The sequence below is a fragment of the Carica papaya genome, chromosome 5, assembly GCF_054855325.1.
Source record: "Carica papaya isolate Zhongbai chromosome 5, ASM5485532v1, whole genome shotgun sequence".
NCBI lineage: Eukaryota > Viridiplantae > Streptophyta > Magnoliopsida > Brassicales > Caricaceae > Carica > Carica papaya.
The window spans coordinates 43,800,269-43,826,736 of record NC_142313.1 but is presented as its reverse complement, the minus strand read 5'-3'; the positions used below and the strand labels follow the sequence as shown (position 1 = coordinate 43,826,736).

General features: G+C 35.0%; 5 protein-coding genes across 9 annotated transcripts; 3 read left to right on the top strand and 2 right to left on the bottom strand.

Moving 5' to 3' along the window:
* The first annotated feature begins 927 nt into the window (after positions 1 to 927).
* Positions 928 to 3,321, top strand: LOC110817039 (Concanavalin A-like lectin protein kinase family protein). Its single transcript, XM_022045433.2, has one exon. It carries the CDS (start codon positions 1,061 to 1,063, stop codon positions 3,095 to 3,097), a length of 2,037 nt encoding a protein of 678 aa, XP_021901125.2. The 5' UTR covers positions 928 to 1,060; the 3' UTR covers positions 3,098 to 3,321.
* A 1,023-nt stretch (positions 3,322 to 4,344) lies between these two features.
* Positions 4,345 to 11,046, bottom strand: LOC110816901 (putative serine/threonine-protein kinase At1g54610). Of its 4 annotated transcripts, XR_015819524.1 has the most exons (10): positions 10,820 to 11,046; positions 9,838 to 10,256; positions 8,773 to 9,057; positions 8,322 to 8,639; positions 7,371 to 7,595; positions 6,733 to 6,833; positions 6,236 to 6,350; positions 5,263 to 5,727; positions 4,649 to 4,916; positions 4,345 to 4,545 (listed from the first exon to the last, which is right to left on the bottom strand). XR_015819524.1 is itself a non-coding variant. In XM_088221245.1 (9 exons), the coding sequence occupies exons 2-9, from the start codon at positions 10,243 to 10,245 to the stop codon at positions 4,734 to 4,736; spliced, it is 2,100 nt and encodes a 699-aa protein (XP_088077371.1). In that variant the 5' UTR covers positions 10,246 to 10,386; positions 10,820 to 11,046; the 3' UTR covers positions 4,345 to 4,733. The 4 variants fall into 4 exon arrangements, 3 of the variants coding, with proteins under 3 accessions (XP_088077371.1, XP_088077370.1, XP_088077372.1); XM_088221245.1 differs by having other exon boundaries at positions 4,345 to 4,916; positions 9,838 to 10,386; XM_088221244.1 differs by having other exon boundaries at positions 4,345 to 4,916.
* Positions 11,047 to 12,188: 1,142 nt separating this feature from the next.
* Positions 12,189 to 18,932, bottom strand: LOC110816900 (alpha-L-arabinofuranosidase 1-like). The gene is made up of 18 exons (XM_088221243.1): positions 18,585 to 18,932; positions 17,115 to 17,269; positions 16,906 to 16,960; positions 16,532 to 16,734; positions 16,334 to 16,455; positions 16,085 to 16,238; positions 15,881 to 15,950; positions 15,658 to 15,803; positions 15,527 to 15,572; positions 15,368 to 15,420; positions 15,109 to 15,253; positions 14,573 to 14,691; positions 14,396 to 14,467; positions 14,206 to 14,309; positions 13,503 to 13,559; positions 13,201 to 13,399; positions 12,742 to 12,876; positions 12,189 to 12,395 (listed from the first exon to the last, which is right to left on the bottom strand). Exons 1-18 carry the CDS (start codon positions 18,640 to 18,642, stop codon positions 12,294 to 12,296), a joined length of 1,995 nt encoding a protein of 664 aa, XP_088077369.1. The 5' UTR covers positions 18,643 to 18,932; the 3' UTR covers positions 12,189 to 12,293.
* Positions 18,933 to 19,357: 425 nt separating this feature from the next.
* LOC110817011 (uncharacterized) lies at positions 19,358 to 21,455 on the top strand. 2 transcript variants are annotated; one of them, XM_022045402.2, is made up of 2 exons: positions 19,358 to 19,613; positions 20,909 to 21,455. In XM_022045402.2, exon 2 carries the CDS (start codon positions 20,909 to 20,911, stop codon positions 21,341 to 21,343), a length of 435 nt encoding a protein of 144 aa, XP_021901094.1. In that variant the 5' UTR covers positions 19,358 to 19,613; the 3' UTR covers positions 21,344 to 21,455. The 2 variants fall into 2 exon arrangements, with proteins under 2 accessions (XP_021901094.1, XP_088077368.1); XM_088221242.1 differs by having other exon boundaries at positions 19,358 to 19,695.
* A 3,160-nt stretch (positions 21,456 to 24,615) lies between these two features.
* On the top strand, positions 24,616 to 25,698 carry LOC148266147 (uncharacterized). The gene has a single exon (XM_088221239.1). The coding sequence runs from the start codon at positions 24,899 to 24,901 to the stop codon at positions 25,409 to 25,411; it is 513 nt and encodes a 170-aa protein (XP_088077365.1). The 5' UTR covers positions 24,616 to 24,898; the 3' UTR covers positions 25,412 to 25,698.
* The last annotated feature ends 770 nt before the right edge of the window (positions 25,699 to 26,468 follow it).

Here is a 26,468-nt window from a genome sequence, read left to right as displayed (position 1 = left end):
TAATTTGATTTACGTAATCAATTAGTTAAAATGCTAGTTAATCGTATTACGAAACACAAAAAAAAAAAAAAATTATTAGCTTATCAAATTTTCTATTGAATTTTATATAAAAAAATTCAACAAAAAATTTAAAAAAATTTACTATTTGTTTTACGCCAAACAACACATAGAGTAACTTCCAATATAACAATAAAAACAAGACATATAGACGGATCAACTCGTAAAATTTTTATTAAAATACGGTACACGTAAAAAAAATATATTATCATTTGTTGATTATTAAAAGTATTCTAAAACTATCCAGATCGAAATATGACTTTCAAAATCAATTCTGAATTAACAGATACTATATAAAGAGGGCGGCAGTGTCATACTTAAAAAAAGAAGAGATCTCGTAGAATAACATAGACAAGTTAAGTAAGAAATGAATCGGATATGTAAAATCGGCTCGACGGGATTATCTTGAAATTAGTATTAATTTAAGAAATGGGTTGAAGCTTAATTTTGGGTTTTAGGCTAAACTCACAAGAATTTGAGTTGGGTATTTCAGAATTAGGTTTTTAGAATTTGGGTCAAAATGAAATTTTGTTTTTTGGAATGGTTCCTAAAAAGAGGAATTTTATTTAATTTCCAATATATTTAGCTTTAAAATTGGGTTGGGATATGAATTGAATTTTATTTGGGCTTGGGTAAATTTACATGGTCTTTGAGATCACATGTTTCAAAATACAATTCTTATGGAGATTTGGCCAAATGTCTTTACACTCAATTTTCTTTAGAAAATTAAATTCTTTCTTTAGGTTTAAATTGAAGTGATATATAAATGCACCTCTAAATTTGGTAATTCCTTTCGTGTCAAAATTGAATTTAGGAAACTGCCCCTTTGAATTTGATTAATTACCAAACTTCCCAAAAACAAAACAGGAAAGTAAGTGAAACCAGCAGCCGGGAAAAGGTTTGGTGTAGAATTTTCCTCTACCGAGCTAAATGGAAACCACTGAATAGAAAAATATCTTCTTCCTCCATTTCTGAATCTCAAACCAGATTTCTCCTTTCTCTGATGTCTCCACAGTCTTCCCTTCTGCTCATCTTTACCACAACTACCCTTCTCTGCAACTCAGCATCGTGCCTTGATTTTGTCTTTAACACTAACTTCAACTCCACTAATCTACTCACCTTCGGCATTGCCGCAATTGATTCTTCTTCCATTCTCTCCATCACAAACGACACCGTTTTCTCTATTGGCCGTGGATTCTTCCCTTCCAAAATACCCACAAGACAACCCAATTCATCCACCCTTCTCCCCTTCTCCACCTCCTTCATCTTCTCAATTGCTCCTTTCAGAAATCGTCTCCCCGGCCATGGCTTCGCATTCATCTTCATGCCCCGTATGGGCATTGACGGCGCCAGCTCTGCTCAGCATCTGGGTATGCTCAATTTCACCAACAACGGCGATCCCAATAACAATATATTTGGTGTTGAGTTTGATGTGTTTGCAAACCAGGAATTCAGTGATATGAATGCTAATCATGTGGGTATTGATGTCAACTCTCTTGCATCTGTAGCTTCGAGTACGGCAGGGTTTTGGAGAGGTAAGAATGATGATAAGTTCAAGGAGTTGCAGCTAAATAATGGTGAGAATTACCGGGCTTGGATTGATTTTGACAGTTCAAGGATTAATGTAACCATGGCTAAAGTTGGGATGAAAAGGCCAAGGAGGCCTTTGATAAGTGAATTGGTGAATCTAAATGGAGTGTTTTTGGATGAAATGTTTGTGGGATTTTGTGGGGCAACAGGGCAATTAGTTGAGAGTCACAAGATTTTGGCATGGAGCTTTAGTAACTCTAATTTCTCTATTGGTGATGCCTTGGTGACAACAAATTTGCCTTCTTTTGTTCTTGGTGGGAATTCAGTTGTTCAATCAAAAGGGTTTATTGCTGGTGTCAGTGTTGCTTGTGTGCTTCTTGTTGGGATTGGAGTTGTTGTTTATGTGTTTTTGTATAGGAGACAGAAGAGTAGAGTGCTGAAAGATGATGTTGAAGATTGGGAGACAGAGTACTGGCCTCATAGGATTAGTTACCAGGAGATTCATGCTGCAACAAATGGTTTCTCCAAAGAAAATGTGATTGGAACCGGAGGATATGGAACCGTTTATAAAGGGATATTGGCCGGAACAGAAGTTGCGGTGAAGAGGATCCACCATGAGAGTGAGAATGCCATGAGAGAATTCTTAGCTGAAGTTTCAAGCTTAGGAAGATTGAAGCATAGAAATTTGGTACAATTGAGGGGGTGGTGTAAGCAAGACAAGGGAAGTTTGACTTTGGTTTATGATTATATGGAAAATGGGAGTGTGGACAAGAGGATTTTTGATTGTGATGAGAGTTTAATGCTGAGTTGGGAAGAGAGAATCAAGGTCTTGAAAGATTCAGCTAATGGGATTTTGTATCTCCATGAAGGATGGGAAGCTAAAGTCTTGCATAGGGACATCAAGGCAAGCAATGTCTTGCTTGACAAGGACATGAATGCAAGGCTTGGTGATTTTGGATTAGCACGGATACATCATCATCAACAGGAATTAGCTACCACCACACAAGTGGTAGGAACTGTAGGATATTTGGCACCGGAAGTGGTGACAACTGGGCGAACCTCTACTCAATCAGATGTGTTTGGCTTTGGTGTGTTGATCTTAGAAGTGGTTTGTGGTCAAAGACCAAATGAAGAAGGGAAGCCAAGCCTGGTTGATCGGTTATGGTGTCTAATGGAGAGGAACGAGTTGGTTTTGGCGCTCGATGATCAGTTAAAATCCAGACAGGGATATAATCAAGAAGATGTGGAAAGAATTTTGCATTTGGGTTTGTTGTGTGCTCATCCTGATCCTCAAGTTAGGCCAACAATGAGGCAAGTTGTGGAGATTTTGGAGGTGGGAAATGGCGAAATCGGAGAGTTAAACTTGCTAGAGAGAATTAGAACATCAGCAATGTGGTCTAGGTACAATTCCAACTTAGGTAGCAGAGGTCACCCAACAATTAAAGAAATTAAGAATCTCTCTATATCCACATCCTTGACAAACTCAGATGAAATGCTAGAAGGCAGGTAGATAATGTGTTTATCTTGGTGAGTATATATATAATCATGTTAATGGATCATATTTACAAATTCAATTACAGTTTTCTCCATTTCTTTTATGAGGTTCCTCTTCTATTTTTATGGTATTATTTTCTTGTATAGAGGTAAATGAGGGTAAAGATGAAGGTGGGAAATGCTACTGAAGAGAGAACTTTGTTCTTGTGACTTAATGCAATGTAAATTGTTTTTGATGTACACCCTCTATGAATATTATTAAGGACTCCACAATTTTAGATGAACTAAAAGATTTTATAATTTATGATTGGTTTATATAGTCATAGTCTGATCAAAATATATATAGTCATAGACTGAGAACAGGTATCTGCATGAATTTTGTTTTGTACCACAGCCAGCTTGGACCAAATCCTCATGTTAGGCAACTTAGGGAATTCCAGTCAATTTTTTTGGCACCAGAAGACTTTGTTTTTTCTTTTCCATTTTTCTTCTTTATAGTAGACTGTAATATGAAGCTTTCCTTCATCTCTCCGCCTAACTTTGGTATTACCCTATAAAAATTTACTAATTACCCAGCAAAAATTTACTAAATGGATACAAAATGAGTATAGATACCAATTAAGTACACACTTTATCGTACTCATCTTTGATTTGGTTTTCTTTTTACTCATACTTGTCTCGTACTTTTTTAACCTTACCTGTTTACTCATCCGAAACAGAGCATATTAGGTCAAATTTGCGAGTTAACCGGCTCATTTACTCAGCCTTTTGTTCTTCTTGGCATTCGTTTTTTGGAAAAAAAAAATTTGGGTTCTTAAAAAAATGATTTGAGAAAGTTCAATTGTCATAAATGAATTTCTAGATGTGTGAATTTACCAATATCCAATTCATGAAGAAAAAGTTTAAGTATGATGAGAAAATATCAAGCTAGTAAAGAATAAGTTAAGGTATGATGGAAACATTTACAAAGAGCCTTTTCTCTGCTTATATATATATATTTATAATATGAATACAGTATTCATTAATATTAGGGTAAATTATAAATTTTCCTTTATAATTTCACTTGATTATATTTCTAATTGGCTATTATGCATAAAACCTCCCAGTTCTTTCTTCTTTTTTTTTTAACTCCAAATATTTCTAAAAAGCCAACAGTTTTATATAAAATAATAAAAAAAAAACTAAACTACAAAATAACAAACAGTAAAAAGCAAAAAAGAAAATTGAATTGTTGAAAGTAAACCACAGGGATTGAGACTGTAATTGGTCCAAGAGAATAATTTTTTCTCCTTTAAAATTCATTTAATGGCTATTGGAATACAAGCTAGTTTCTGTATAAAGAATATAGACAGTATACCATGTATTTAACATTCATCCTTGCTGGACTTTCCAACATATACGCTACAGAGTTCTAAAACTTTTAACTGTAAATAAATTTGCACAGGCTTTGATTCTGATGCTGATCTGTATAAATTATCTACTAAATTAGAGAAGAATATCTACTGCAAAGGTAATCATAGTACCTACTAAAAACAAGGTGTTTCTTTATATGTACACAAGAACTTACCGGCTACATAAGCTCACTCCCTGGGCACCTGGCAACCTATTTCCCCGGCTCCGCCACTAGAGAGGAACATAAGATGTCAATACGATCACTTCATGGCTTGTTGGAATCCTTGAGTGTGAACTTTCCCATGTTTCTTCTTCCCATGTCTTGCTCGTCGAGTGAATTCTTGGATTCGATGATCATGCTCTTTAAGCATTTGATCCACATTTTGTGACGGAACAAGTAATGGACCGGATACGTAAATCCTATTTCCCTTAGGGCCACGAACCTGTTGAAGAAACATATTTTTGCAGAAATCAGGCTTGAGATAAAGTGTATGCACAAAAAAGGGATGAACAGTGGCAATTGAACCAGCCATAATCTCTCATTTCTTTTCTCTGGCTAAGGATTAACGACCAACATATGGGATTTAGCTAAACCCATTTGGAGATGAACTCAAAAGAGATTGATATACTGAATTCATTTTTAGTTTTTTTAAAGGTGAATGACAATTTGAAGTTAGCTTTAAAAGTGAATGACAAAATGTATAAATGTAGCCAACAAAATAGACGAAATTTGAGTTAAGAAACGAATGTCATAAGAATATAACGAAAGAAATGTATGAAGTAACTCACCATATTTGGTTCTTTGATACTTGTTCTTCCTCCTCTGGTTGGAGGAGAATCTGCAATCCTCTGCACGTTATGTTTCCTATCCAGCTTTGTGATTGACTCCGATTCATTAAATGAACCCCCGTACCTGCCTGTCTTGTGTATGGCTGCCTGTGAATGACCAATTCTTTCTTGTTGGTCTTCGGATGAAAAAGTTCTAGTGGCTACTAATGTGGATAATGTAGACAAGTTGGTCCTAGACGAAGCAATCCGAGGATCATCCTCTTTCTTCCCTGACTTTGCCCATCCACCCCCATGACCTAGTGGCCCTGACTGCGAAAGTTTCTTCTGGTGGTGCTCTGCAAAATCTTTATTTACATCTTTTACATTTTGTTCGGTGGGATGAATCAGAAAACCAGAAGTCGGGTCTTCTTTGCGAGATGTGAAAATCTCACTTCTGCTCTTTGAAGTAGAATGGTGTTTTCTTTCCTGTTATTACAAAGAAAAGTATTACTACAATATGAGAAAATAAGAAGAAAGCTAAGATGAAAAATAATGAGAGAAAATATATATCTATAGTAGAAACAGAGATGAGCAAGATAAAATAGGTGCTTGTACATTTCCAGAGATGAGAAGGACAAGACCAGAAGAAAAAACAAAGCAGGAAATTAGACCATCTTTGCCATGAAGAAAACAAAGTCCAAGTGAAAATTTCCAAAGGCAAATGATGGATCCAAGGCCAGGTTGCATGAGACAGAGGCTCATTAAGTCTTTCGCATAAAAATAATACCAGACATATAACAATTCCCAAGAAAAAAAACAACATATCAATTTTGATGTCTCTAGACTCTTTATGTATCAAGTCTTATTCCTCATGCATGTGCATAAATCAAGTCAAAAAAATTTTGAAGCATAAACTTTGACACGGTCTCTTCATGTTTGACCAGAACAAGAACAAACATAGAAACAACAAAATGTGACTATCATTTCAAGTTACCTGCATTGATGCAGCAAACGGCACATTACTTGTAGGATCTGGAATGCCCTGATACTGCTTTGATAGTCTCTTTTCAATGTCAGTCCTTTCACCTCCATGTCCAACCACTCTTCGGCTAAAAAAACTCATGGGCAGGCAACATTTTAATGAATGACACATAATTGTGTAAGAATGGCAGGTACAAGCATAAAGCAAAAGAGAAAACTTCACATCATTATATGCCAGCAACCAAAGGATTACTTGATGATAAACCATTAGAGAAACAAAAACAATGAACAGCTTTTACACAATGGTACTTCATTTTTTAACCAAGATTTTATATCATCCCATTACCTTGGATGGATTCTACTGTAAATTCCTAAAGTTTAGTTTTTAGTCACAACCATTTAGTTCATTATAAAGCTGGAGGTTTAAGTAGTGATAACTATAGTAAGAACAAGCAAGTGCTCTATTTTGGCAAAATTCAATTTTCTGAGTGAATGACAATTAACTTGTACCTTCTAGCTGCTTCATCACGCAATCGAGCATCAATCTCTTTGCTGGGTGGATATTTTGGTAAACTTGAAGGCTCACAAGCATATGGTTTTGTTGTGAAGAACTGCCCAAAAAAAAAAGTTAAAAAAAGAAGGAAAACACCTTAGCAAGAAAGATAACCCCATAGAAAGAGGAATTAATAACCATTTTGATTAACTGACGCTGAACTATAGCTAAACATAAGTGAAATTGCTTAAGTGTGAGACAGCACAATATGTCAATATCTCCAAATTAACTCACAGCCACAGGGCACAACTTCTTTAATTTAGAAACATGAAAAATAAGTCTGAAAAGCAAAATTTACAACCCAAATGACAGCTAAATGTCTCATAATCCATTCCATAAAGAATTTCAGAGAAGACAAAGGCCACGAAAACAGAAGTTTATACAAATTGACACAATTCAAGAGCTCTATCATAAAGCTAAATAAGCCACTTCCCACGTGGTTGTAAGGATAACCACAAAATAAGTATTCAGAAATATCACATTCTACAGTATCAAAAAATACTTTTTTAAGTTATGCAGGAGTAGTTCTTAATCTATTTAGTCATTTACTTCTCTTCTGGAGAAAGAGGAAAGAAAGAGAAAGAAATCCACAAACCTCACTTCTGAGAGCCAAAGCTGCAGTTCCTCGATGACCAGGATCTATTGACAGGAATGTCTCCATAAGCCCTACAGCTGGAACAGGGAAATCCGCGAATGTTTCTGCCACACATCGTCTATAATGATGCCGAGGTCTGAATGCTGTTGAATGAGGGAAGTTTGATTGCCAATACTCATCAGATGGTGAGCCACAAAGCTTAAAAGTTTTATGCAGCTGCTCAACCTATTAGGTAAAAATAATTCAATTAGGGACCTCAAACACAAAATGCTGTACTTTTAGCATATGAAGCTAGCAGAAATAAGGAAAGGCGTGAGGAGGAGATTTATTCACTTTAAACAGAGACTGAACTACCCATCAGATATTTAGTCAGCTTGTTTTTCTTCTTGATGCCTCACAAGCTCATTGCAATCCATAGTTCCCTCAACTATGGATTCGCAGACAAAGCATAACTATAACCCATCCGAAAAGATCCATATTTCCCAGTTCCATAAAAAATCAGAGAGAGATATCAAACTTTTAAAATAACAACCAATTTGGGGGTTAATCTAAAAATAGAAAACATGATAACTAAAATCATTTCTAATTCTCACATCTATAAGGATCAAATTTAGATAAAAAGTTTAGATAATTGATTATAATCCATGAAACATGGAAGGAATATATTTTACTTCCAGTCTGTCCAGCAGAGGTAACCTTCAACTTAGATATATGCATACTTATATCTATACTTACATACACAATCACGTTAGCCTGATGAAATTTTTTTGCATCTTTCAAGCAGAGAAAGAGAGAGAAAGAGAGATTGACTTTAGTTTCTTAAACTTCCAAACCAGCGATGAAATCTGTGACGCACAATCACATACTACAATAACTTACTATAAGGTGGAACCATTCACATTGATTATTTGGTGAAAATTATAGATTGGCATCGATTCCTGAACACAGTACCTCTGTTTTTCCAGGCAAAATAGGTTTGCCAGAATACAACTCCCCCAATATGCAACCAGCACTCCATAAATCTACTGCAACACCATAATGAGATGCTCCAAGCAAAAGTTCTGGTGGTCGATACCAGAGAGTGATAACACGGCTTGTCAACGGTGTAGTATCATGGGGGTCAAAAAAACTTGCTAACCCAAAATCTGCAATCTTCAAGATGCCATTACTATCAATAAGAAGATTCGAGCCCTTAATGTCACGATGTAGAACCCCATGACTGTGACAATGATCAAGTCCGCTTAGAAGTTGGTGCATATAACATTTAACCTAAAAGAAAAATAAGCACAGGAATTGGAGAAAAAGAATGTGCCTAATTAACTTCAAAGAAAAAAAAAATTAAACAAGTGGTGTACCAATAAGCTCAAGGCTATGACAACCGTGAAAATGACAAAACAAGTACCTGAGGCTCTGAAAACTTGACACCAGGCAGTGAAGCAATTCCTACAAGATCATGTTCCATATACTCAAAAACCAGATACAGAGTACATGATGTTCGAGATGTAATCAAGCCTTCCAATTTAATTACATTTGGATGATCGAGCCTGCGCAAGATAACAATTTCTCTGGCCATAAATTTGATGCTCTCTGGATCATGATTATCAAACCGTACTCTTTTCAAAGCAACAAGTTTGTTATGAATGATATCCCGAGCCTTATAAACACTACTGTATGTTCCTTGTCCAATCTGCAAAGAAATGAGACCATTAAATGAAGCTAGACAAAGGAAATATAAACCCAGTAATGGAACAAGCAACAATAATGTAGTGCACACACTGCATATTCCCTTTCCCTGAACTATAATACAGACGCAGGCTCAAAAGATGAATAAACTTTATATTGCCTGATCTTGCAACAATGATTCACCTACATTCTAGTTCATCCATTCACAAAAATTGCCATCACTATGGGACAACAAGGCAAGGAGGAGATGAACTCTAGTTTATCCAGCTTATAGAATTGTCATTGCCATCAGCAAATAAGACAAGAATATATTTGGTCTTATATATAAAATAAAATTTATGCATCTTTCACAGTATAGTTTATGCACATCTTGGAGCTGATATCATATACGGAGCAGGTAAAGATATTAGTCCAAATCTTCTTTAGTTAGGACTAACTACTCCAGCAAAATAAAAGTCCCCCAGTCAGTCTTTAAGTCAAAAGGGGAAGTGAATCCCCAAGTCTAAAATAAATGGTTGTTAGATAAAAAAAGGACTACATATAGATTTTTACTTCTGCAACTCCATTTCCATCCGAGTTGACAATACATCAGCTGAACAAATATCCAAGCAAACGCAAACCACAAGCTTCAAAAATTCAATCAAGCTACTTAACCTTTTGCCCGACTAAATCTCCACAATCTTCTCGTATGTCCGTTCAATTAGCAATAAACATTTAATCACATAACACAGAAAAAAAAAAAAAGAGAACATAAAACCAGCAATCAGATCAAAAAGGAACATACTTTTTCTAACTTCTCAAAAGTATTGGCATGCCGCGGTGTCCATCCCTTGATTGCTTCACCAGCCACCGCAGCAAGCCAAGATGGCCACCCTGCGGCCACTTGCTCTCCTTCTATAGCCTTGGGAACCCTTGACAAAGTAGGAAAACTAGTAACAACCTCTTCACACCTCTCTACTTTTTTCTTCTCAATCCGATCATCATAAAACTGAGTAAAACCATATGCTTTCTTATCAATCAACTTAACTTTCACTTCACCACTATCCAATCTATGTTTTGATCGAGTAACCTCCTCCTTTCTCGATGAGTCAAGCCGATGAACACGTTCCATTGATCCTTTACGAGATAGCATCCTTCTAGGGCTTTCCCTGCTATCCTTAAAAGGACTAGACTTAGAATTTATGCAGCCCATGTTGCAAAATTCTGTATAAATAATAAAATATTATATAATAAAAAACCCCCTCCTTCAGAAAACTAAATTTATTCACAACTTGAAGAAACAATCTACTTCAATCTGCATTGCAACCAACAAGCACCAACCTTCTCAATTCAGCTGCAAAATTTTCAAGAAAAAGAAATATTTTCAGACACCCATTTTACCAGATAAGCCAACTCAAGATTCCCAACCAAAATATTCCAATAATTTTCTGCTAATAAAAAAGGAGCTAGAAAAGATAAGTTTCATTGAACTTTTCTTTAGAAATAAAAACTTTTCTTCACCTAATACCGGGATTCAGATAGCAGCACGCACGAACCTATACAACTGAAAAAGGTAAGAAAAAATCTTACCTCTGAAACAAAAAAAAAAAAAAGGCAGAGACAGAATTTGAAATTTGCAGTATTGTAACTATCGAAATTTTGGGACCATTCAAAAAAAAAAAAAAAAGCACGTAGCAACGCCTTGAAAACTCCGAAACAAGTAATTAAAGGTATTGAAATTGAAAGATATATACGATTCATGAAAGATAAGGAAAGAGCTTAATTACCAAGTAAAAGCGGTCGCTTGCGTTTGATTGACTGTTCAACGCGTATAGGCATTTACGTATGTACATATATAGATCCAGTATACATACATATCACTATATCCTATATATATATATAATATACTAAGGATACGCCTTTTGCCGGCTACGCTGAACTGCTCATTGATCAGTCAACACAAATAAATGCCATTATCTCTTTTTCTCTCTCCAAACAGAAAACTATGGGCGATTTTTTTTTCCTAAGAAATTTAAGTAAAAAGAAAAAAAAAATACAGTAAAGATCTGTTTGGATTGGTGTTTGAATATTGCGTTTAACGCGTTTTTCACCTTTTGTTTTTTTGACAAAAGCAGCACTCATATTTTTATTCCCCGAATATGCCCTTACAAAAATCAAATAAATCAGCGCTATAATCCGCTACATCGCGGGACGTGAACCGTAGATTGCGTTGACCAATACCGCGACCTCGTTGGACACGGTTGATTTTGAATTTAATTTTGGATTAGGAAAAATAATTAAAATGTTTAAATTAATTTCGAATTTAAAGTAAATACGGAACGGAGATTTGTATTTTATTTATTTATTTAGATTATTATGTTTTATTAAATGTTAAATTTTAGAATGTGGAAAAGGGAAAAGAGAGTACGTGTGAGTCAAATAATTTAATTAATTAGTATAAAAAATAACAACAAAATACGCTTAATGAAAAGATAATCACCCTAATTAGGAATTAAATTTCTTTAATTTATATTAATTTTTGTTTTATACTTAAGGTTTGGAATCAAAATACAATAAACTTTCTATTATTATTATTATTGAAAATTTAATAGTAAAATAACAAGAAAATTTAAAGAAAAATATAAATTTTGATATTTTAATATTTATACAAAAAATTTCTTATAATAATTTTTAAATAAATACATAATATGTAAATTTAAGTGCTTGAATACCTACTTTAAACTCATTACATAAGCTTGGATTATTAAAAAAAAAAAAAAATTAGTATCTCCAAAAATATAAAGTTGGGTTTGAATTTGATTAATTTTAACCTAACCCAATTAGTCCAATTTAATAATAAATAAACTATACATAGAGTATATTATATTTATATATCTATGAATTGTATAATATACATACATATTGTAATCCCAAACCTAAACTCTTTTTAACTCTCCTAAAAAATAAAAGTTACTTACTTCTAAATACTTTATTCTTTTAGTGTGGGTATATACATATATATATATATATATAATTAGTTTATACATAGATACATTAAATTAAATTTTTTTATGAAAAAATAAGTTGGATTAAAATTGTGGGGGTATGTATTTTTCTTAAAATTTAAGAACGTAATAAATAAAAGAAAAAAATAAATTTCGAAATTTAACCAAAATGTTTATTATTGATAAACGACATGATTTACAAATTTATATATCTAATGAAAAATAAAATGCAGTCCTGTAGAAGAATTCCGTGTTTTTACTGATTCTTCAATAGATCAAACGCCGTAAAAGAATGCGGTGAGAGGGTAAATTCCATTTCCTTTGCAACATTTTGTAGTTGAGTAAGGTGCAGTGCCACCTGTTATATGTAAATTTGTGATTGTAAGCAAACAATTAACAAAAGAAGCAATCAGTTGAATGTAACTTGAGTGAAAATAGTCATGAAAACATCGGATTCGAAGAAATTAAAGTGGATTTGAGACGAGCCGTGATTTCCCGTGTATCATTGTTAGAAGATTGTGTTATGATTAGTGTGTGTATTTCATATAATTAATAAGATACATTGTATTTTTACTTTAAAAAGCCTATAACTGTTTAAAGTTCTTTGATTCGAAAAATTTAGACAACACCCAGTTCCTCCAATTATGTATACATAGACTGTAATGAATATTTTCAGATACTTTTAAGAAAAGAGTAACAGTCACCTTATTTGGCTGATCGAAAGAGTTCTCGTCCATCACATTACCAGATGTCAACACAGTCTGTGTCAATGCAAACTCCGAAACCACTCCATCCAAAGAAACTTTGAGAGTCACTTGGTTAGATCCAAAGTTCACGATCTGCAAGGATGTTCGTTTATATATCAATAGCTTGACAAAAGAACATATACACGATCAATTAAAAGATATGCATGAGCCGATATAAGAAAAAGGGTAAACCTCAACACGAAAAATGAATATGTCAAATCTGATATAATACACAAATAATTGAATGTTAGGCATGGATGTTTGCGTAATTTGAATGCTTGCTTTTATAAGGTTTTTTTTTTTTTTGGGGTCAGGAACCTAAGAGTATGAAATGAAATGCATATAAGAAAACCAACAATATGATTAAACAGAAGATCCACAGGGCCTGCAGCGTAATCCAATTAGAAAAAAAATTACCTTTATTTTAATATAATTTTTGCCAGTGCTTTTATCTTTCCAAGCAACTGCAGATGCAATAAGTGAATCAGAAGAGTCTGTCTGGAGTGTTGCATTGAGAAGAGTTGCTCCACTTGACTCTGCAAAAACTTGTTGTACCCAGTAGCTGGGCGTTCCATATAGCCGGGAGGAGTCAAAGACGATTGCATCTGGGTTCCACCTTTAGTTACGACAAAAAAGTTAAGTCAAGAATGACAATTAAATGGAAAATTTTCACTTTACAGCATAAAATTTAAGCAAGCAGGAAAAACAGAAGGAAATACCGTCTATCGTTGACATTCACAAAAAGTGGCGCGTAGGATGCCATCTCAACAACATCGCTGCAATGACAGAGCTTTCGTTAGCTTAGCTTTCTTATTAAAAATAATACCATAAATTTATAAAGGAAAGTTGGGGATTAGGCAAATAATAATGGAGACTGAGGTGAAGATATAAGGAAATAGAAAAAGAAAATAAACATGTGAAGAACCAAAGTAATTAGCAAGATAATGAAGATAAATGTCTAATGCATATATTCTCGTTATGTCTTGCAACCCAAGTGCAATTTCTGAGTAGCTTGTATATACATATTACGTATAAACTAATTACAAGGTCAAATGAGGTTAATATCACAAAGTGAACATGAAGTCGGAAGTATAAATGCTAATAAAATTCAAAATATATTAAAACAAACTAGAACTTCCTTAATTGCACAAGTAATACTAAAATACTGAATAATAACAGTAACTAACTACAAGAATATATATATATATATATATATATATATATGCAACCACGTTATATCACTAAAACTAGTCAGGTATATATATTGTATCACTACAAATAGTCAATTTTAATCTTTTTTAACTTAAAGCTTAAATCAGATCAATCAAATATTTGTAGTTTACTAAATTTGATGGAAAATGCATTCGCACAAATGATAGAAAATTCATGGAAAAGATGTTCTTGTGAATTACAAAAACAAACCTATTCTTTTCTAGGCCGATAAGGAATCCAGCTTCTGCTATCGCAGCTAAAAGGGTTCCATTGCCAGCATCATCTCCAGTCACAGCATATTCACTAACAAAAGCCTGAAAAAGTATCAAACAAGAAGAATATCAACAAATATTTACTATAAAAATATCCCATAGTTTGTAGCGTGTGCACATTACTACACCTTTGGACCCTCACGCGGAGCATGATCAAATTTATGTGCCAAAGAAAACATGTCCTTTGAATTTGTATATATCTGGTCAAGGAATCAAAAGACAGATCAATGAGCAAACATATTCAAATGTTAGAATATAAAGAAAATAGTAGGCAAAAGTGCAAAAGCTCGTTGAAGATGATATACGTGATAATCATAATACTCTGCTGGGTGATCCAATTGTTTTTCTGACCCATCACAATTTGAAATCATTTTGACATCCGGATAGGCACGTTTTATAGCATTATAGAAGCTAAGATAATTTCCTGGTCAGTCAAAAATATATGTTAGTTTCCAAATAGTCATCTTTTTCGTAGTCTAGAGTACCTTAATGAAACATTTGCAGAATCCTTGGACAACATAGTTTGAAAGGGAATGAGGAATCAGTTGATTTACATAATGATTTCGGTCATCTGATGAATAAACATGACAATAGATAACGAAGAACTGATATATAAAGGATTCTCAAGGGTTAAAAAGATGATGCGGTACCATAAGAATAAAACTTTGTTGGAAAATTATGCCAACTATCAATGAAGGAAAGATTTCAGAGGGACAGAAAGTATGAACTAAAACCCCTTCCATAATTAACTTGCATGAGAAGGCCAGCTCTATAATACTTTCTCTTCAAGTTTCCATCAAAAAACTAAATCAGAAACACTAATTAAAAGAAGAAAAAAAACCTTTGTAATTTCTTTTGTTACAATCTTCATTCCCAAGTGCAACATATTTCAAGTCAAATGGTTTTGGATGTCCCATTGCTGCCCGAACAGAGCCCCATTTAGAAGTAGGATCACCTCTAGCAAATTCAATACTATCAAGGGCTTCCTGCAAAACAATCATTTTCTTATTACACAGTGCTACATTTGCTTGAATTGAACAAGAGTTAAGTTGTGAATTACGAATAGTCACACAAACCAAAAGACTGAAATGCGGACATACTTGTACAAAAGGTAAGACAACTGAAGTATTAACTTCATCATTATGGCTGATCCCTATAAAAATGACAAGAAAAAGGAAGGTAAGAGCAATTAAACTCATACAGGCTACCGAAAGGGGGATTGAGAAACCGGTAAAAAAATAAAAGAACATCTAGAGTACCAATGTTGACAACCCATATTGGAACCATGCCAAGCTCTTCTGCTAGCTGCAGGAAGAATCAATACAAAGGTTTTAGCTATCTAAAGATTTGGCATAAACACCACAACCATGGAAAGTGATAGAATACCCACTTGAAGATACTCAAGATAACCAAGTCCATCATCAGTCCAATACTTCCAAACATCACCAAAGTGCCCGGGTCTCTCCTCCCAGGGCCCAATGCTTTCTTTCCAGCGGAAAGCATTTCTTAACCATTCTCCCTCAACAAAGCAGCCACCTAAGATAATAAAATTTTAAGGAAAAATAGACAAAAAAACAACAAATTTAATGTTTGCGTGTGAAATATATATGGACCTGGAAATCTAAAAAATCGAGGTTTTATATCTACAAGCATTTGAACCAGATCACTTCGGAAGCCAAGTCCCTACAAGAACACAAAAGCAATAAGAAGACTTGATAAACCATGTATTAATTTGATTGTGTTTGTGCAGTATAGGGAAAGATGCCAGTATGAACATAAAGTATATGAATGTAACGATTATATGCTAACTAACGGACCTTGTAAGTGTCCAAGGGCATGGCTGATACTTGATCAAACCATATCACCCCCTTTGTTGCTGTTGTCAATTGAAGTCTTGCATGAGGATCTGTTCCCTTTGCCTCCAATACGACCTCCTTCCTTGTCCAGTTTTGAGCATCAGAACTAGACGCTCTGCAAGAACAAGATAGAAAAAAAAATTCTAGATTAATTGAATGGATTGCCTGTTGCAGTATCAGGACAGTGAGTAAAACATTAATATGTCTTACGTAATATTAGCAGAAGCTAGGATTTCAGAGCCATTTGAATTCATGAATGATACAGCCACGTTAATTGCTCCCATTGAACGCACATAGAGGACCACCTTGTACTTCTTGCCTCCTTCAATGTTCTTCAGAAAAAGAAAGAAAGTTTACAGAATATCAAACATTTAAAATTGTAGGAATAAAGTATAAACCAGTTCTCACCATGCCCCAGTAACCTGGGTTATAGACACCAACTCCTCCAGGCGGACAGACATTACTGTCACAGAGCACATCCATCCGGAGAGCAACCGGATTGCGGTAAAATTGTGACGAGCGGTCTGTTGATACAGTTACAGATGACTCATCTCCAATGATAGACCAAGGATCAATATTAGAAGGAATGCTAGTGCCCCCAGCTTCAAATCCTGAAACCAAAATATCATAACAATCATTAGTCAGATACCAAAATAAACAGAAAAAAGAAAACGATATATATCTGCAGCCTGCTAGTGAATTTTATAGAACTGTTAAAACCAATTTCCGACAAAAATGCTCATTCTTTTTTATTAAAAGCTCCAAGTAATAGAAAATTTCACCTCGATTGCTAACAAGCTCAGCCCATAGCCCACCAGCCCCAGCATGATTGATCTCCTGCGGTGGATGCATAAGAGAAGAGCATACAGCATCAAAGTTATAATTTTGTAAACAAGCTCAATCAAATAAGCAAATTTTCTCTTCTGCTGTTAAACATTGCAAAAAACCCGAAGGAATTGGAAGAATTTCTCAAACAGGAAAGTCAAGGTACCTCATAGAATATCCCAAATAGAGTTTCAGGAATGATGCGGCCAGTCTCTTCAGAAGCATCTACAGTCAGCCATGCAGTCTGGGTTTCTCCATCTTGGAGGGAAGCCTGGGTTTCTACAGCCTTGAAGGCATGAGATTGATAGACACAACAAGCTCCTATAAAGAAAAAGAGCAAACCAGAAGTTTTACAAGCCATTGCTACTTCACCAAGTTGAATGAGATTGTTGATATTGAAACAATGAAAACAGCAAGTATATTTATATACACAACCATAGTGATGTTTGTGCTCCACTAAAAGTCTACTACATGTATGTAATAAATACAGTCCATGAAAAAAAATTTCTTCGAAAGGTAAAATAAAAGCATCTTATCCACTATATATCTATTATCTGTCTATCTATTTATTCTGTCTACCTGAATGTAATCTTCCTATGTAGAAATAAAAGATAGATAACAGAAGAATACAACTGCAAATGCAAATCATTAAGAAGGTTATGGATTAGAGCAACACGTCAAATTACAAATCCAATAAGATAGGCTGAGAATGTTACCATGTAGAAATAAAAGATAGATACAGAATAATGCAAATGTAAATTCAAATGATTCAGAAGCTCAGGGATTAGATCAACAAGTCATAAAATATGACTATGATATTCCAACCTAAGAATACAAGGAAAAACTCCCCATGTTTTGGAATAGAATTAACCTAAAAGTTATTTTGGAAATCAACTTATGCTATATGTTTCACTTTGAATACCTATTTTCAAATCCAATTTAGAACGCAATCTTTTTCCTATAATCAGGCTATCCTTTAGGTGTTCTCTTGCTATCAGAAACACACAGAAACCTATTATTAACCTGTATCCAAATTCATAGCATTATCTTTCTGTATCTCCGGAATTTACCCCAGCTACAAAACTACAAAGCCAGCTATCAAAAACAGTACCACAACCATGAAGAAACCTTTCTGCTCAGTTACTTATCTGGTTTACTCATATCTGCATCCTCCCACTTTCTCTTGACTTATCTCCCTAGACACATTCCACGAGCAATTACTCTTACTTTGAAAAGGTAAAACATAAGTGTCTTACCATTTCTCTATCTATCTACCAAAACAGAATTTTTCCGTAGAAAAATAGAAATTCATAATGTTTCCATGTCAATAAAGGGTAGACAGAGAAGAATACAAATCAAAATACAAATCATTCATAAGCTTAGGGATTAGATTAACACGTTGTAAGATAAAAATCCAATATCCAAACCGGAGAATACAACCAAAACTCCATGTATTTCAGAAACAGATAAGAAGCTCTTAATTATTTTGTAAATCAACTTAAAAACATACTATTTTCAGTTTTTAATACCCCTTCCAAAATCCAATTAGCGAGTCTTTTGGTGCTACCAGGCAGCTCTCTTTCTCCTCTTTGCTCTCCTGTTTCTAGAATAAACAAAGAAGAAGCACATTCTTAACCTGCACACTTTCCTTGTCTTCCCAAATCCAGCGAGCAATCCATGATAGTATACTCCATAAGATGCTGTATATGCGGAGGAGAAGCAGATCTCGAAAATTCCAACCATGGCTACCGAAAACAGTTCCCCAACCTTTGTGCTCAATCAGCTCATTTACTCTTATCTGCATCCTCTCACTTTCTCTTTTCTTTTCTCCCCAATCTCAGATCAAATTCTACGCAGGATACTTCCCAATCTCCCTCAACCAAAGCCTCCACGGTCATCTTGGCGTCATGAGATTTCGGCATCTGCAGGCGGTGGCGCCGATTGCCGAACAGGAGAAGGGAGTAGACAGTGTCGAACGGTCATTAGTGAAAAAATATTAAAATAATAATTAATATTATTAAAATAAAAATATTAAAAATATTAAATTATATTGGAAATAAATTTAAAAATAGTACAAAAGTTTATTTTATAAATTTAAAAATTTTATTTAAAGAATTAAAAAAACATTTTAATTCTTATTAATAGTTTGTTTAATTTAAATAAATTTTCTTTAATTCTATTTTAAATTAAATTATATGGTTAAAATGCCAAATGAAAAGGCTTAAAATTTTCTAATATTTTTTAATTAAACGAAATAATTATTCAATAATTACATATAAGCCTTAATGAAATAAATTTTGTTGAATAATTAATAAAATTAAAATTATTATTTTAATTATACTTTAAAAATATTTAAATTAAATATAAAATCAAATAAATTTTATTAAAAACCGAAGAGCTACCGACAAATCTTAAAAACCCGCCAAAACCCCCGCAACGGCCATAGCACGCATCCCAACCAGACGCCAAGCTCTTGCTCGCTACAGAGCACAAGCTTATTTTTGGTCCATCCACTGATCCCATTTCCCGATCTGATCAGATTCTTCTACCCATCTCATTGAGATTCTCAATTTTCCTAGTGGGATTTTGTCTCAAGAATGCGCTATATAATCTTTATCTCTAAAGTTTTAGCTGATCAGAAAAGACTCAATCCATTCGTTTCAAGGTCAGGATTTGTTGTTTCCAATCATGGGTTCATTTGGGTATTTCATGAAATTTGTCGGCTATGCGCTCAGATTCCTGGATAGGTAGCATAATTTTTGTGTGATTTTATCAGGGTTTTTGTACATTTAAGGTTTTGTCTCTCAGTTCATATATTTATCAGGATTTTCCTTTTTCTTGGTGGGTTTATCTGGGTTCTTCAAATTTTTAGGTATAATATATTCATCTTGGGAACTCAAGATTGTTCATAGTGGATTTATCTGGATCTTGTTTAGTTTCGGCATTACTAAATTGAGACCGAAAATCCCATGTTATAAATTCTTCAAGTTTTGTGCTCTATTTATTCTTGGTGGCTTCATCTGGGTTCTTCAACTTTATTTTGTTCTTTGGGAATTCAGAACTTGTTCGTGGTGGGTTCATCTGGGTACTGTCGAGTTCAATCATTTGTCATTGCTAAATTGAGACCCAAATCCCAGATAACAAATTCTTCAACTTTTGGGGCTATTTGTTCTTGGTGGGTTCATCTGGGTTCTTCAACTTTTTGGGTATAATAAATTCCTTTTGGGAATTTAGGACTTCAACATGGTGGGTTCATCTGGATACTGTTGAGGAATTCAATCATTTGAAATTGCTAAATTGAGTCTCAAAATTCCAGATTACAAATTCTTCAACTTTTGGAGCTATGTTTCCTTAGTGGGTTCATTTGGGTTCTTCAACTTTTTGGGTATAATAAATTCCTTTTGGAAATTTAGGACTTCAACATGGTGGGTTCATCTGGATACTGTTGAGGAATTCAATCATTTGTAATTGCTAAATTGAGACTCAAAATTCTAGATTACAAATTCTTCAACTTTTGGAGCTGTTTCCCTAGTGGATTCATTTGGGTTCTTCAACTTTTTGGGTACAATAAACTCCCCTTGGGAATTTAGGACTTCTACACGGTGGGTTCATCTGGATACTGTTGAGGAATTCAGTCATTTGTAATTGCTAAATTGAGACTCAAAATCCCAGATTGCAAATGTTCAACTTTTTGGGATTTTTCCTTGGTGGGGTTCTAGGTCCTTAACAAAACCTTCAAGTTGAGTATTTACTCATAGTGGGTTCATCTGGGTTCTGTTGAATTCAGTCATTTCTTATTTCCAAGTAGCAAATTCTTGAATTTCTGAATTCAGTTCATGGTGGGTTTACTTTGGTCTTTTGAACTGTTCTTGCAATCTGGTGATGTAGATTCCAAACTTTTTGAGCTTGGTTTCAGAAAATAGGCAGAAGATCATACTAATTAGGGCTTTATTTTTTTAGATGAGCTCCTACATGTTCCCTATAATCTGCGCTTTACATTCACTGATTGCAACAACATGTGGATCCTTGATAATGTTCTATCTCAAAGAGATATATGTGCTTGGTCATGGTGCTGAGACAGCTAAAAAGCTTTCCGGATCAACACCACATGATCAATTGCTGATCCAAACTTCAAATTCATTTGCTGGTTTGCTTCTGTTTGTGGTTGGACTTTTATTGTTCATGGTAGCTTTTGTGAAGGACAAAGAGTTTCAGAGCTTTTTCGCAAAAGGGTGTGTTCTTCTTCATGTTTCAACAGCTGTTTGGAGGGTTTGTTTTGAGAGAAGGGTTGAGGTTTTGGCTTGGGATTGGCCTAGACAGGTGATTGGGGATTTTCTTCTGGCATTTTCATGGATTTTGTTCTTGGTTTCTATTTGGAGAGAGAAATATGATTGATGTGAAGAAGGCATGTAGATTTTACAAACTCCTCTAATTGGTTTACCAAAATAAGTGTAGAAACTAAGACTATGGTTGGAACAAATAATAAGAAGATTTATAATTATAAATTTATATTTCTTTCGATTTGAAAATCTCTTCACTAAAAGATGAAGAAAAACAACGTTACAAAAAATAAATTTTTTAAATTTACTTCAAAACTAGCCTAATAATATTGTTGGCCATTTTTAAAACATAAATTTCTAAAACGAAAAACTTATTTGCAATGTAGTATCAGGTAGAATTTAAATACTCCGAATTGAAATTCTATACAAGGGCATAGTTATCATTGAGAAAATTTTATAAGATTACGTTAACAATTTTTTGTAACGATTTTTTATAGTCAAACAAGAGAAAGAATATTTTGAAAAAATATGTTAAAAAGTTTAAATCGGTTCGAAGTAAAAATCAACACTCTCAAGGTAGTTTCACTCTTTCGTGGATAATATAGCAAAAGACACAAGTTGAAGCACCTCTTTGATGAATTATGAGTAACACTAATGAGAGAGAATAAGAATTATGGTAATTCTCTTATGAATCTTGACTTTATGAGCAATTATAGAAGAAATTACTTCTGAATTCTCGTGGTTGTATCAGTGTTAAAAGATAATTAATTTGTATATATGTTAATCGATTCAGAATTGAAACAGACTGAATTTAATTTCGTCTATTTCGAAATGAAATTGTAGCGCCCGGGAAATTGAAGAAGAAGAAAAAAAAAAAAAAAAAGGGGGGGGGGGGCCACATCAGCAGCCACGTCAGCAGACCCAGTCAGCCGTCCCGGCCAACCAGGACCTGCCACGTGGCAAAACCACGTCGACCGGGGACGGGCCACGTTGGCGATATGCGTACGCGCGATCGGACGGCCCAGAACAAGCGTGCGTACGGACGGCTCAGATTAAAACAAAATGGACGGCTGAGATCAAAAGGCAAAAGGGTATAAATAGAACCCCCACACCAGACCAAAAAAAACCCTAGCCGCCTGCCCTCGCCGGAGAAGACGAACCAGACGCCGGAGACGCCGGCCGCCGCCACCCGCCGCCGCACCGGGGAGATTTCCGACCGCCGATCGAGGTAAATTTCATACCCCCGACTCGTTTTTCCACGCTGATTTCTCCTGTGGTCAAATCGGAGCCAAAATCCTGGCCAAACGACCAGAAAACACGGCCGAAACCCAGCGGCGCCGCCGTGCCCCTTCTCGGTTTTTGCCTCCGATGAGGCCCTTCCCGGCCTCCGTTTAATGCAATTTTTATATCACCGTGATCACCATTCTTTTCTCTACAAGTTGATCGGAGCCGAATCACCAAAACACGAACTTCACCGGAGAGCCGCCGCACCCGAGAGCACCGCCGCCGGTAAGCTTCGGTTTTCCGTAATTTTTTTGGCCCCCCGAGGGCCCTAGGGTTGTTTTATCGCAAGGATCGATACAAGTGTGGCCGAATTCGACCGAAAACGGCCAAATCGAGGCGAATCGTCGCCGGAGCACGGCGGAGCCGCCGTGCTGGAATTGCGATATTGGTCGAAAGGGGCCCGGGGCCTAATTTGGAATTTTTTGAAACACGTGCAGGTACCAGTAGTGCGTTTCAGTTTCCCGGGGAAAAATTTAGGGAAAATTAGGGACAGCCCGTAGGCGCATTGTGAAGCCGTGTTCGGACCCCGAAACGAGTAAGGACCCATCACCTTATTTCCTATCACGGTATTAAAGTTCAATAAATGATAAAACGGTATTTCATGAATCAACGAATGTGTGAAATTGGTTAAGGTCGCTAATGGAGCCCGAGTCTAGTGTGTTTGTCAGTTAACTGTTACTTGGCCTGTTTTACAGTTTTAAATGCAGTATAAGATTTGATGTTTTCATTTTATAGTTTCGTGTGCATATTGTACTGTTTTACTGATTATAGATTGAATGACTGGGATATTGATGCTGTATGTTGTCTGTTTGGCATAAATTACCGTTTTGCTTGTTTGTATGTGGATTGATGATGCTGACTGAGGGAAAAGAGAATGAAAGATTATGTAAATGGGTAATTGTATAATGTGGTCAGTCTGACTAGATATCCTGGGAGATGGTGGACGGACCGGGTCCGTAGGGAACCCTACCGGGATCGTGGTCTCCCATACCGGACGGGGTATGGAGATCTTATGTGTTTTGGCGCCCATACCGGACGGGGTATGGGGACGGCCCGTTTCACCCTCATACCGGACGGAGTAATGAGGTTTATAGTTTTGGCGCCCATACCGGACGGGGTATGGGGACGGCCCTGAAATCTGATTTCAAGTGTTAAGGGTTAACGGGTAGCGGGACCCCTATGGATCCCCATGGATACTAGTGGGCTATTAAATGAGGAAAAATATGTTGTGTAACGATTGAATTACAAAAAGCTTGATAAGTATTATGTTATACAGTTCATATATGATTTCATGATGATGATAATGTTATTGCTTTCGTATACTGTTTTATGGATTTCACCGAGGTAAGTGGATGGTGAAGGATTTATTATTGATAAAAGAATTTGTTGTAAATTATGCTCCATTGGTCTTTTTGTGTTTTCTACCCACCTTTACCTCCGTGACGGTGAGATATCGTGATGTCTTTACCGGGTTAGTGTAGCTCATCCCTTATTTAATTATTTCAGATCAGGAAGACATCGTTCCCGAGCCGGTTCCGCAGGAGGACGACGAAAGGGACGCCTAAAGACTCCATAGTCATATTCGTAGCTTTTACTTTCAAGTTTTTCCTTTAGATAGTTTGATCTTTTATATTTTGTGAGCACGTTTTTAGTTTTAGTGTAAGGGATGTTAATCCAATTTTTGATTTCGCTTCCGCATTTAATGTTTTTAATACATTTCATTTTAAATTTTCGGGGTCGTTACAGAAATAGACCGGAAAAAGAATAATAAATACCGATACATGTAAAAATGGTACGAGATTCAGATGCTTTTGAAGTGGAATAAAGTTGTGTAGAATAATATCTTTTTAGGCATCATCACCCTCCCAACCCAACTCAGTCTGGAGATGCTTTGCAAGGAAGCTAAGTACCAGACCTTTTTTAAGTCCTCCAAGCAAACTTTACTATGCGTTTGGGAGTGGTGTATGTATATGTTTAATTTTATATAATATATATATATATATAACAGGTGTATGGTAAATATATTTATAATTTTTATTTTTAATTACCATAAATACAAAAGTTTTTTTACAAAAAATTAAAATTAAAAAATCTTCTGAAATGTGTAATACTAAACGAACAGCCGACTAAAACTGACACACCACCACCGTCATTCTCCAGCGCGTGTCCATCACGACCAAATGACTTCTCAGGTGGAAGAAGCGTTCTCAACACGCGCTCTGTCTCTAATCAAAACACGTAATGTCTACCCTTCTTCCCCCATCGTTTCATCTAGGAGAGTCACTCGGACTCGGACCAGAGAGAGAGAGAGAGAGAAAAAGAAACACCCAAAAATTCAACCATAGAAGGACCCATCAAATCAAAATCCACAGAAACCAGAGGTCCAATGGCGGAGAATCTTGACCGAGAAGAACCATCGTCACCCACTTCACCACCATCCTCATACAAGCTCTTCATGGCAGTAATGAGTAAAAGAAGGACATGGGTGTTCCTCTTCATCTCCGTCTACGCAATCCTCCTTTACTCTTCCTGGAACATCCTGAAATCCGTATTCTCATGGTACAAGCTCCAAGCCGAAACAACGTCGTTTTCGTCTTCTGGGTCATGGGCGGCGGTGTACGTCTCGATAGTTCTCGGAGCAGTATTCGGAGTGTTGTCGATGGCGGCGGCGCTGGCGGTGGCCGTGCCGGCGACGATGGTGATATGGATCAGCATCGTGGTGTTGCTGGCTTTCTTCGGGAAACCCAGAAAGAGTTTGGTGATTGAAGGGAGGAAAATTACGAGGGAGATTTTGGGGGTTGTGGGGAAAATTCTGTTGAAGGAAGGGAATCTTGTGGCGGCGGTTTGTGCTGTTCTTGGGTATTTTGTACTGGTGAGGAGGAGTTCTTATGAGGATTGAATTGAATTGGGGGATTTTTTTTTGGGGGGGATAAGTGGGAATTTGGTAAAGTTTGGGGGGGGCGGGGGGGGGGGGGGAGGGGGATTTTGTAAAAGATGAAAGATTATGTTAATGGGATTTTGGGGTTTTGTTAATTATTAGGATTAAGGAAAAGGGTTTATGTAAGATTAATAATCAGATTGTTAATTCCACTGTTTTTCTTTTCAAATTTTTTGTTAATTCCTTTTTTTTTTTTTTTTGTTAATTTCACATATTTTTTTTAATATTAATACAATTGATATTTAGCACATGGTTTGCTAAAGGAATATGGAAAAGCAAAATAATCATTTTTTAATGTTTAATTTAATTCGATTAAATATTTATTTTATTAATGTATTGGGGAAGATATAATAATTAAATTGAATTTAATATAAATTATTTTATTATATTTTTATATAAAATAAATATTTAAATAATTAAATTTATTTAATTGAATTAATCAATAATTTACTTTTAAGGAAAAAAATTGAAATTCTAATTTTGTAATGAATATATATATATATATCCACGTAATATTATATTTGTTAAAAATTTAAAAAAATTAATTAAATATCAAATATATAGTCAATTTCAATTTTTTTTGTATATTTACAGAAAAAAATAATTAAATATTAATCAAGCTTTCCTTAAATTTTTAATGCATGATTTGGGTTTATGGGCTTATCTTATAAGCCCATTTCAATTTGAAATGTATTTTTCTTTTTTTTTTTCTCCTATTTACATTAAATTAATTTGTAAGTTTCAATGATAATAATTAAAGTTTTCTAATGAAATTAGATCATAGCATATCTATATTTATTATATATATAAGTACTATTAAAAAAAAACATCACATGTCATTTTTTATTTTTTAAAATAAAAATAATCTATTAATATTAATTACAATCATATCATATATAGATAAATTTTAAATATTATTATTTTTTAAAATAATCAACTTCATTAAAGTATTAAGTGTAACATCTCGGGTTCGTAATAATTAGTCTTGTGATAATAAATTAAAATTTTCTTATATGAT

Excerpts from the sequence above, each read along its gene's own strand:
- LOC110817039 (XM_022045433.2), top strand. The coding sequence starts at position 1,061 with ATGTCTCCACAGTCTTCCCTTCTGCTCATCTTTACCACAACTACCCTT.
- LOC110816901 (XM_088221244.1), bottom strand. The coding sequence starts at position 10,871 with ATGCCTATACGCGTTGAACAGTCAATCAAACGCAAGCGACCGCTTTTA. Across the intron at positions 6,834-7,370 it reads CTTTGGCTCTCAGAAGTGAG|TTCTTCACAACAAAACCATA; the intron begins GTTTGTGGATTT and ends TTTTTTGGGCAG. Across the intron at positions 5,728-6,235 it reads CGTTTGCTGCATCAATGCAG|GAAAGAAAACACCATTCTAC; the intron begins GTAACTTGAAAT and ends TTGTAATAACAG.
- LOC110816900 (XM_088221243.1), bottom strand. The coding sequence starts at position 18,642 with ATGGAGTATACTATCATGGATTGCTCGCTGGATTTGGGAAGACAAGGA. Across the intron at positions 15,951-16,084 it reads TGCCCTTGGACACTTACAAG|GGACTTGGCTTCCGAAGTGA; the intron begins GTCCGTTAGTTA and ends GTGTTCTTGTAG. Across the intron at positions 12,877-13,200 it reads AAAATTATATTAAAATAAAG|ATCGTGAACTTTGGATCTAA; the intron begins GTAATTTTTTTT and ends ACATCCTTGCAG.
- LOC110817011 (XM_022045402.2), top strand. The coding sequence starts at position 20,909 with ATGAGCTCCTACATGTTCCCTATAATCTGCGCTTTACATTCACTGATT.
- LOC148266147 (XM_088221239.1), top strand. The coding sequence starts at position 24,899 with ATGGCGGAGAATCTTGACCGAGAAGAACCATCGTCACCCACTTCACCA.